The sequence below is a fragment of the Oncorhynchus gorbuscha genome, linkage group LG18, assembly GCF_021184085.1.
Source record: "Oncorhynchus gorbuscha isolate QuinsamMale2020 ecotype Even-year linkage group LG18, OgorEven_v1.0, whole genome shotgun sequence".
NCBI lineage: Eukaryota > Metazoa > Chordata > Actinopteri > Salmoniformes > Salmonidae > Oncorhynchus > Oncorhynchus gorbuscha.
Window position 1 is genome coordinate 47,358,542 of NC_060190.1, and position 11,777 is coordinate 47,370,318.

Sequence of the window (11,777 nt, forward strand, 5' to 3'; positions counted from 1 at the left end):
AAAGGCAGACCGGTAATGAAGTCTAAGGCGATGTGAGACCATGGTCGAGAAGGAATGGGAAGCGGTCTGAGACGACCGGCAGGAGGAGAGTTACCTGACTTAGTCTGCGCGCAGTCCGAACAAGCAGCCACGAAACGGCGCGTGTCACGCTCCTGAGTAGGCCACCAAAAGCGCTGGCGAATAGAAGCAAGAGTACCTCGAACGCCGGGATGACCAGCTAACTTGGCAGAGTGAGCCCACTGAAGAACAGCCAGACGAGTAGAAACAGGAACGAAAAGAAGGTTACTAGGACAAGCGCGCGGCGACGCAGTGTGCGTGAGTGCTTGCTTAACCTGTCTTTCAATTCCCCAGACTGTCAACCCGACAACACGCCCATAAGGAAGAATGCCCTCGGGATCAGTAGAAGCCACAGAAGAACTAAAGAGACGGGATAAGGCATCAGGCTTGGTGTTCTTACTACCCGGACGGTAAGAAATCACAAACTCGAAACGAGCGAAAAACAACGCCCAACGAGCTTGACGTGCATTAAGTCGTTTGGCAGAACGGATGTACTCAAGGTTCTTATGGTCTGTCCAAACGACAAAAGGAACGGTCGCCCCCTCCAACCACTGTCGCCATTCGCCTAGGGCTAAGCGGATGGCGAGCAGTTCGCGGTTACCCACATCATAGTTGCGTTCCGATGGCGACAGGCGATGAGAAAAATAAGCGCAAGGATGAACCTTATCGTCAGACTGGAAGCGCTGGGATAGAATGGCTCCCACGCCTACCTCTGAAGCGTCAACCTCGACAATGAATTGTCTAGTGACGTCAGGAGTAACGAGGATAGGAGCGGACGTAAAACGTTCTTTGAGAAGATCAAAAGCTCCCTGGGCGGAACCGGACCACTTAAAACACGTCTTGACAGAAGTAAGAGCTGTGAGAGGGGCAGCAACTTGACCGAAATTACGAATGAAACGCCGATAGAAATTAGCGAAACCTAGAAAGCGCTGCAACTCGACACGTGACCTTGGAACGGGCCACTCACTGACAGCTTGGACCTTAGCGGGATCCATCTGAATGCCTTCAGCGGAAATAACAGAACCGAGAAAAGTAACGGAGGAGACATGAAAAGAGCACTTCTCAGCCTTCACGTAGAGACAATTCTCTAAAAGGCGCTGGAGTACACGTCGAATGTGCTGAACATGAATCTCGAGTGACGGTGAAAAAATCAGGATATCGTCAAGGTAGACAAAAACAAAGATGTTCAGCATGTCTCTCAGAACATCATTAACTAATGCCTGAAAAACAGCTGGCGCATTGGCGAGACCAAACGGCAGAACCCGGTACTCAAAATGCCCTAACGGAGTGTTAAACGCCGTTTTCCACTCGTCCCCCTCTCTGATGCGCACGAGATGGTAAGCGTTACGAAGGTCCAACTTAGTAAAGCACCTGGCTCCCTGCAGAATCTCGAAGGCTGATGACATAAGGGGAAGCGGATAACGATTCTTAACCGTTATGTCATTCAGCCCTCGATAATCCACGCAGGGGCGCAGAGTACCGTCCTTCTTCTTAACAAAAAAACCCCGCCCCGGCCGGAGAGGAAGAAGGCACTACGGTACCGGCGTCAAGAGACACACACAAATAATCCTCGAGAGCCTTACGTTCGGGAGCCGACAGAGAGTATAGTCTACCCCGAGGAGGAGTGGTCCCCGGAAGGAGATCAATACTACAATCATACGACCGGTGAGGAGGAAGGGAGTTGGCTCGGGACCGACTGAAGACCGTGCGCAGATCATGATATTCCTCCGGCACTCCTGTCAAATCGCCAGGTTCCTCCTGAGAAGTGGGGACAGAAGAAACGGGAGGGATAGCAGACATTAAACACTTCACATGACAAGAAACGTTCCAGGATAGGATAGAATTACTAGACCAATTAATAGAAGGATTATGACATACTAGCCAGGGATTACCCAAAACAACAGGTGTAAAAGGTGAACGAAAAATCAAAAAGGAAATGGTCTCACTGTGGTTACCAGATACTGTGAGGGTTAAAGGTAGTGTCTCAAATCTGATACTGGGGAGATGACTACCATCTAAGGCGAACATGGGCGTAGGCTTCTCTAACTGTCTGAAAGGAATGTCATGTTTCCGAGCCCATGCTTCGTCCATAAAACAACCCTCAGCCCCAGAGTCTATCAAGGCACTGCATGTAGCACCCGAACCGGTCCAGCGTAGATGGACCGACATAGTAGTACAGGATCTTGATGGAGAGACCTGAGTAGTAGCGCTCACCAGTAGCCCTCCGCTTACTGATGAGCTCTGGCTTTTACTGGACATGAATTGACAAAATGTCCAGCAAGTCCGCAATAGAGGCACAGGCGGTTGGTGATCCTCCGTTCCCTCTCCTTAGTCGAGATGCGAATACCTCCCAGCTGCATGGGCTCAGTCTCTGAGCCAGAGGAGGGAGATGGTTGCGATGCGGAGCAGGGAAACACCGTTAACGCGAGCTCTCTTCCACGAGCCCGGTGACAAAGATCTACCCGTCGTTCTATGCGGATGGCGAGAGCAATCAAAGAGTCCACATCTGAAGGAACCTCCCGGGAGAGAATCTCATCTTTAACCACTGCGTGGAGTCCCTCCAGAAAACGAGCGAGCAGCGCCGGCTCGTTCCAGTCACTAGAGGCAGCAAGAGTGCGAAACTCTATAGAGTAATCCGTTATGGATCGATCACCTTGACATAGGGAAGCCAGGGCCCTAGAAGCCTCCCTACCAAAAACTGAACGGTCAAAAACCCGAATCATCTCCTCTTTAAAGTTCTGGTAATTGTTAGAACAATCAGCCCTTGCCTCCCAGATAGCTGTGCCCCACTCTCGAGCCCGGCCAGTAAGGAGTGATATGACGTAAGCAACCCGAGCTCTCTCTAGAGTATGTGTTGGGTTGGAGAGAGAACACAATATCACACTGGGTGAGAAAGGAGCGGCACTCCGTGGGCTGCCCGGAGTAACAAGGTGGGTTATTAACCCTAGGTTCCGGAGGCTCGGCAGACCAGGAAGTAACAGGTGGCACGAGACGAAGACTCTGGAACTGTCCAGAGAGGTCGGAAACCTGAGCGGCCAGGTTCTCCACGGCATGACGAGCAGCAGACAATTCCTGCTCGTGTCTGCCGAGCATGGCTCCTTGGATCTCGACGGCAGTGTTACGAGCGTCTGTAGTCGCTGGGTCCATTCTTTGGGTCGGATCCTTCTGTTATGCAGGTGAATGAGGACCCAAAAGCGACTTGGCAAAAACAGAGTCTTTATTCCAGTAAAGGAAATATGCAATACTCCTAGACAAATCGGAGCGGTAAACAAAGCATAAAAAACTAATTCCACTCGTAGTGACGAGGACAGACTGGAGACTCGACCATAAACTGTAGGTTGCCTCGGGAAGGCACCGACCGTAGCAGACTCAGACACCTGCTCACCAGGCAGCATCTGAGGGAAACACGACACGACAGGGCGAGACAAAGACACAGCACGGTGAACAATATACAAGGATCCGACAGGACAGAAACGGAAGACAAGGGGAGAAATAGGGACTCTAATCAGAGGGCAAGATACGGAACAGGTGTGAAAAGATTAGATGATTGATTAGGGGAATAGGAACAGCTGGGAGCAGGAACGGAACGATAGAGAGAAGAGAGAGAGGGAGGGAGAGAGAAAAAAAGGGAACGAACCTAAAAAGACCAGCAGGGGGAAAACGAACAGAAGGGAAAGCAAAATGACAAGACAATATAAGACAAAACATGACAAATAGTAGAGAGAATTATTTATTTCAGTTTTTATTTCTTTCATCACATTCCCAATGGGTCAGAAGTTTACATAAACTCAATTAGTATTTGGTAGCATTGCCTTTAATTGTTTAACTTGGGTCAAATGTTTCAGGTAGCCTTCCACAAGCTTCCCACAATAAGTTGGGTGAATTTTGGCACATTCCTCCTGACAGAGCTGGTGTACCTGAGTCAGGTTTGTAGGCCTCCTTGCTCACACACGCTATTTCAGTTCTGCCCACACATTTTCTGAAGGTTTGATGTCAGGGCTTTGTGATGGCCACTCCAATACCTTGACTTTGTTGTCCTTAAGCCATTTTAGAAGTATGCTTGGGGTCATTGTCCATTTGGAAGATCAATTTGCGACCAAGCTTTAACTTCCTGACTGATTTCTTGCGATGTTGCTTCAATATATCCACATAATTACACTTCCTCATGACGCCATCTATTTTGTGAAGTGCACCAGTCCCTCCTGCAGCAAAGCACCCCCACAACATGATTCTGCCACCGCCCTGATTCACAGTTGGAATGATGTCCTTTGGCTTGCAAGCATACCCAAACATAACGTTCCTCCAAACATAACGATGGTCATTATGGCCAAACAGTTCTATTTTTGTTTCATCAGACCAGAGAACATTTCTCCAAAGTACGATCATTGTCCCCATGTGCAGTTGCAAACTGTAATCTGGCTTTTTATTGCGGTTTTGGAGCAGTGACTTCTTCCTTGCTGAGCGGCCTTTCAAGTTATGTCGATATAGGACTATATAGATACTAGATAGATACTTTTATACCAGTTTCCTCCAGCATCTTCACAAGGACCTTTGCAAGGTCCTTTATTCTGGGATTGATTTGCACATTTCCACCAAAGTACGTTCATCTCTAGGAGACAGAACACATCTCCTTCCTGAGCGGTATGACGGCTGTGTGTTCCCACTGTTTATACTTGCGTACTATTGTTTGTACAGATGAACATGGTACCTTCAGGCGTTTGGAAATTGCTCCCAAGGATGAACCAGACTTGCGAAGGTCAACAATTTTGTATCTGAGGTCTTGGCTGATTTCTTTTGATTTTCCCATGATTTCAAGCAAAGAGACACTAAGTTTGAAGGTAGGCCTTGAAATACATCCACAGGTACACCTCCAATTGACTCAAATTATGTCAATTAGCCTATCAGAAGCTTCTAAAGCCATGACATAATTTTCTGGAATTTTCCAAGCTGTTTAGAGGCACAGTCGACTTAGTTTATGTAAACTTCTAACCCACTGGATCTGTGATACAGTGAATTATAAGTGAAATAATCTGTCTGTAAACAATTGTTGGAAAAATGACTTGTGTCATGTACAAAGTAGATGTCCCAACCGACTTGCCAAAACTATAGTTTGTTAACAAGAAATTTGTGGTGTGGTTGAAAAATGAGTTTTAATGACTCCAACCTAAGTGTATGTAAACTTCCAACTTTAACTTTATATTTCAAAGCGCACAATACACACAATGCCCCATAAAGATAAACTGTACGTATAAGTCTGACGATAAGGTTCATCCTTGCGATCCGCCTGTCGCCATCTGAGCGCAACTGGGTCGGCCATTGGAGAACCTTCGCCATCCGCTTCCTCTCGAATGGACAGTTTGTGCATAAAATAACATATGCGCAGAACATAATCCGGATCCGTAACTTGAGAAAGAAGTTTCCAGAGGGGCTTCAAATGGGGGGTTCCCTAAAGTCTACTGATTACAATGATAAATAATATGACATTCTGTATTTTGTCCATTTCAAGCAATGTGACAAGAAACCTTACTTAATTCCATGTACTTAGAATGTTGAAAATTGAACCATGGACATGGAACCATTCCAATAGAACTCTACCATTTTGAATAGGATGTATAGTACGTAATACTTAGGCTACGATTACTTATTATGCAAGCACTGTTCTAGTATTCCTTTGTGTTCTTCGTGGGCTCCTCTGCCCGTCTGGTTCCTTGTGTTGTATTCACTCATGCTGTGATTATCATTCTCGCCCTGAAGAAGTCGTGTTTTTTCCACAGATATCATACAATATTTTGAAATCATTATGAGCATGCTGAAATTATCATCTTAATGGAGGGATCAAAATATCAACAACAATCTGTGATTTAGACAGCATTTTTAAACATTCAAAAACATACATGATCCATTTGATTGTGTTTTCCACACTACCTGGAACATTTTAAGCCATCATTAGGCTTAATATATAATTTACTAATGAAGTTATGGCCAATTCAAAATACAGAACAGTAATTTGAGGGCACATTTCTACCATTTTTTTGGAAAAAGTTTAAGGACAGATATACAGTATATGGCATAGTTGGGTTATTTTATTGTGCTCTCTTCACCACTTAAAACATTTAAAGATATCATTGGGTTGTATGTACCAGTTATTTATGGCAATATGGCAATGTGAATCTTGTCCAATTAGAACCAATGCAGCTGGTTGGTGGTCATTTTGGAAAATTGGTCCAGTATAATAGGTTAAATCTGCATTGGCACAGAAGGCTGCTGAGGGGAGGATGGCTCATATAAATGTCTGGAACGGAGCAAATAGAATTGCATCAAACTGAAACTGTTGGATACATGTAGCCGCGGAACTATAATATCCTTTGCATGGTAACATTAATTTGCACCAAATATTTAGTGTCAATGAAATAATGACCCAACACATGTTTTTAATTTAAGCTTTTGCCATTCTATCCCATTTTTGCTTTTCCTGGGCATTTTCTGAAAAAGCTTTATTCCTCTCTCTAATATCAAAGACACACCTTTATTGAATTGTTGCATTTTTTATTTACTGTTTGCGTATATTAATTCTAAGTTGAGTGCATGCTCGTTGATTTATATTTGCAACTTTATTAACAATCTGTTTTCAATTTTTTTAACGATTTCAGCTCTTTTCTGGTGCCTTGTCTACAGCTTGGTGGCCAGGTGTGCTTGTTAGAGGGCGTGCTGCTAATTGGCACATTCTATTATCCTGACATGGAAGGGTGCGTCGGGGAGATTCCCCCTACAGCCAGCATAGGGAAAATGGATTTCCCCAGTTTAAAATATGCTAGAATTTTCTATTTAAAATTGATATTCTGTATGTACAACTAATCATATTAATGCTTAAAATCATGTTAATGCTAAAAATGTAAGGAATAGATCCTTAATCATTTATGTGTATCTTTGTAGCCTACCTGCCTGAGAAATTTGGAACTGGCCATTCACTTTATATTATATGTGCTAACCTTATGGCTTCAGTTAACCCTGAGAGTTGCGCCTGTTCAGCGATGTAGACTGCAGTTATACATTTAGAACAGTTTTACGTTGATATTTTACATACCCTAAAGTACTCTTTTTATGCTCTATGGTTTTTGAATTCTCTTACTTTGTAAACAACTTCAAGTTTGGGAAAATAAAAACCCTAATATTTTCACCCCTACCTAGTTGTCTTTCGTTACCTCCTTGTTCATCCCCTTCATATGGCGGCAGCGGTGGGATGGCCAGTAGAGGGCACTAGAGGTTAAAGGACTTTTTTTCTTTTAACCAAAAACCAAGATGACCAACAAAGGACAAGCCAGGGTGAGGACCACTGAATATCCAGAAGAAAACTGTTGCAGGACCATTAGCCATGGTATATTGGCCATATACCACACATCTGGCCTTATTGCTTAATTGTACAACAGCTGATGAAACTAACACTGTGGAAGTGTGAACAAATGTGATCAGTGGTATTTCCTGATAGTTCCTGGTTGAAAATGCAATCTAGTATAAGAATGTACCAGAGACTACCAAAATAGAGCATGTTCGACAAAACAAAAATCTTAACCACCCCACACTGGCTTCCCAGACGCAAATGTACTTTTGTAGGATAGCCAGAGGCAAAGTCATTATCTGCCAGGTGATTGGCTGAGCCTTCTTTGGTGTGTGACATCACTCCGAGCCCTTACCAAAACACAAAAGACATTGCAGACATTTTATCTCGCCTCGAATCTAAAACCAGTAGTAACCAACAACTTTAAGGACAGTTATCTTAAAATGAAAATACATATCTAATATTCCCGCATGCCAATAACATTGTCGTAAAGGAGGGCTTGCTAGCTAGCTACATGGTTTGAGTTACCTCAGCCGTTTTCTTATGAAACAGTGCAGCTAGTGACACTGGCTAGCTAACCTTAGCTAGATTGCGTCTAGACTTGGGAGCTCATGGTCAAGTCTAAATGGGATGCAGCTTTTGTCAAATTGATGTAAAAGGATGTTGCTTATTTGCTAACCCTAACCATTTTCCTAAACTAATGATCCTACAATCTTAATTCTCCTAACCTGCTACGTAAGTTCTCCGAAACCTGCTACGAAAAGTCAATTTTGACAAAAGCTGTATCCCTTTTAGACCATACCGTCGCTCATGGACACATCATAGGCTTCAGGAGTCAGCTGCAGATGTGATTCCACCATGGGCAATAATAACTGGCTACTAGTTTGTTTTCAGACAAATATATTCAACTCATATCTAGTTTATCCAGTGACCACTGCATTTAGAAGGATAGCTACCGACTGAAATGTAGCTAGCTAGCATGCTGGCTCACACTGGCCATGCAGTAGTGTTGGAGGAAATTATGGTTGAAATGACTAATTATGTATACATTCCAATCAGAACTGACTAGTCCAAATGCTATAATGTACTGTACATATGAATTTTCTCTCTTGCTCCCATTCCCAATTGTATATAATGTAGTCAGGAGTTTAGTAACAATGAAGGTCTGTTCCTCAGTTCATTCATTTGTACAATCTCCAGGTGGCAGAAACGGACTATCTCCAGACTGTCTAGAATGCTGATTTATACTGACTGACCTTGACTTCAGGCGTGGAGCGAAAGCTCGAGAAACTATAGGGCCTCTAAGAGATAGAACGTTTAGAAAACGCTGACGTCATTTTCAGTTTATAACCTGTGGAAATATGTGTATGTGGCAGTACTCTCTTGAAATAAACACTGTTACCTGGCTTTTAAGACTGGTCTCGATCTACTTCATGCATAATTAATAAAATTACAACTCATTAATGAGTTATCCTACGAATGTAAATTTTGCTTCCCATACTGCTTCCAATCATTAAAATGTTCCTTACTTAAAGGGGCAATCTGCAGTTGCTACATCCATTTTTGGTTTTCTAAATTAATAAATAAATGCCTCATAAGCTAAGTTCAACAGTCGTACCCCATCAGAACCCAAAATATAATATCTTGTTTTACTCAAAATGTTTGTAAACAAAGTAAATATAGGCTCAAACATAGTTAAAACTATCATTTTCATCGCATGGATGTTCAGGCCTTCATCCATAGCTCAGTCTATGAATTTGAGAGTGGTTACATTTTTCCAGCCCCATCCCTCAGCTTTTAACCCGAAACAGAGGCAGAGAGGACCCTGCGTTATCATTTCAACTGCGGATTGTCCCCTTAAGGTATCTAGAATTAGTGTACCAAGTTTGATAATTTTATCACAAAATGCATGATTATTTCCCCTATCCACTGGAATAGGGCACCTGGGAAGCGTATTGGCAGTGAACACTTTGCTCAGAGGGACACAAGTTAACACTAAAGGATTTACTAAAGGATTTACTGAAGGATTTACTAAAGGATTTCCCCAAGTCACTTTCTGCAATTCACTGGAAAGAAGCCACTCTCATAGACTGTTTTTGCTCCTTTGAAGTTGTGAATTTCAAGGGACAAAAAAACTGAAGACAAAATAAAACATATGGTCATATGATATATATATATGATATATACAATATATATATATATGGTCAAACAGGACACAGAAGGACATTACATAAGGACATTACATTACATTTATATGATCCAGTGGAGGCAGCTGAGGGAAGGACGGCTCATAATGGCTGGAACGAGGTAAATGGAATGGCATCATGGAAACACATGGAAACCATGTGTTTGATATATTTGAAACCATTCCACCAACTCCGCACCAGCCATTACCATGAGCCCGTGGTCCCCAATTCAGGTGCCACCAGCCTCCTGTGATAAGATCTCCTCAACATAACCTGAGGAAAACAGCACCCCTGGCTGTACCTTGAAGAACCAATCAGATTCTCAACAAAGCAGCAATGTGACAAGCATCATACAGGCTTACTTAGTCCTTGTAAAACTGTCCCCATAATTACAACAGAACAATGCCATTGACAAACTTGTCAAAAATCTATAATGTGCATTATCAAAAGAATATCTGGTGTCTATAAATTCATAATCACCCATGTGTTTCGATATTAGATCAATCGATTATCCTATATATTAGATATATTTTTAGACCACCAACATTCATTTCCCTTAACACTACAGCATAGAAAGCCTAACTACTGCACTGTAGTTTTTCACAGTTTCAGATATAGACTAAAGACCTAGTGACTCTTTTCACACTTGGGATTTCAATGATTGAAATAATACGATTGGAATTGCATTACCAGTTCTATATCTAAACAACAATTTGACCTCTATTTGGCTAGCCAACCACGCCTATAGGCTATCCCAGTCTGTGGCGTTATGATCCCAGGTCTTGTCAACTTCCACAAATTGTAGGCAGCACAAGTCTGTCTCCCTCCCTTCACACAGAGTCCCGTTCCCGTTTTGTTATGGGTAGGACACATTCTTACAGTCCTTTTTTTATCGGGATAAAACAACTCAGACAATGCAGCGTTTTATTATGAAATGAACAAATGTTGTCAAGACCTAGGGCTTATTCGATTAGTAGGCTACATTTGTTCAAATCGAAGTGCTCTCATACCTGTATCCATTTTCAGGAACCATCCGCGCGAGCATCCGAACCATTTATCGTTCATTAATCCTTGTGAGAAAGCAACATCTCGTAGGCTATATTCCAGACCACACGTATTCCGAGAAACAGAAAGGAAAGCTATTCAAAGACCAGAGAGGTAAAACAATAACCTCAGTTTTATGTCATTTTTATTGTGTCAAGTTACTTTCCAGCTGTAGCGGTCCTCGACTGGTGGCGCGTGCATATGTGGTGAGAGTCGCGACTGAACATATGCTGGAGACTGGGAACTGAGCGCAGGAGGAGTTCCCTGGCGTTTCCTGAGGAGGAACCCACTGGTCACAAACTGGTTGAATCAACGTTGTTTCAACGTAATTTGTCAACGTATTGTGACATGGAATCTACGTGGAAAATGCATTGGATTTTAATGGCAACTGTTGTTTTGAGGGTGAAATTTCATCATGGTAACCTAATTTTAACATAGACAAACCTTGTATAAATTGTTGAATTTGTACCTTTAAAACAACATCAAATCTTTAACATTATATCCACAATCATAAAAATAAACAATAAATTGGACAGCACCTCTGACTGGAGAATTTATCTATGTGCAGCTCCACTTTGGTCTCCCATCCAGTTTAGCTATGATATTACCAATGTGATATCATAAAAATGATTGTTGAGAGTTCTCCACCAGTCTTGGGGAGATAGTCAGCAGGTAGCTGACTAGTGGTGTATTCAGCAGCCTGATTGTCTGGGAGTAGAATCTAATCTAATCTATAATCTATTTGCCAGATTTACATTTTTTCCCCTATACTGCCTGCATCTGATTGATGCAAACAAGGAAAACAGGCCATGGCTTGGATGGCTCATCCCTACTACGGGGTCCCTGATGATCTTCTTGGCCTTCCTGCAACACCTGGTATTGTATTTGTCCTGGAGGGCAGGCAGTGTGCATCCAATGGTGCATTTGGCTGAGCGTACCACCCTCTGTAGTGCCTTGCGGTCTGCAGCAGTGGAGTTGCTGTACCAGGTTGTGATGCAGCCCGACAGTATGCTCTCGATGGTGCTCCTGTAGAACACTGTGAGGGCCCTCGGTGACAGGCTGAATTTCTTCAGCATCCTGATGGTGAATAGTTGCTGTCGTGCCTTCTTCACCACACTGTCCGTGTGTGAATGTGCTGAGCTTTGATTGGTTCT

At 43.1% G+C, this 11,777-nt stretch overlaps 1 protein-coding gene across 3 annotated transcripts in view; it reads right to left on the bottom strand.

Annotated features, from left to right (window-relative positions):
• The window catches only part of LOC124003667 (FYVE, RhoGEF and PH domain-containing protein 5-like), a 75,970-nt gene extending 65,139 nt beyond the window's left edge, over window positions 1-10,831 (bottom strand). For all 3 annotated transcript variants that reach the window (XM_046312167.1, XM_046312168.1, XM_046312166.1), the window contains exon 1: window positions 10,590-10,831. In XM_046312167.1, the coding sequence (XP_046168123.1) occupies window positions 10,590-10,644 (55 nt within the window). In that variant the 5' untranslated portion in view covers window positions 10,645-10,831. The remainder of the gene's footprint in view (window positions 1-10,589) is intronic.
• Between the last annotated feature and the right edge of the window lie 946 nt (window positions 10,832-11,777).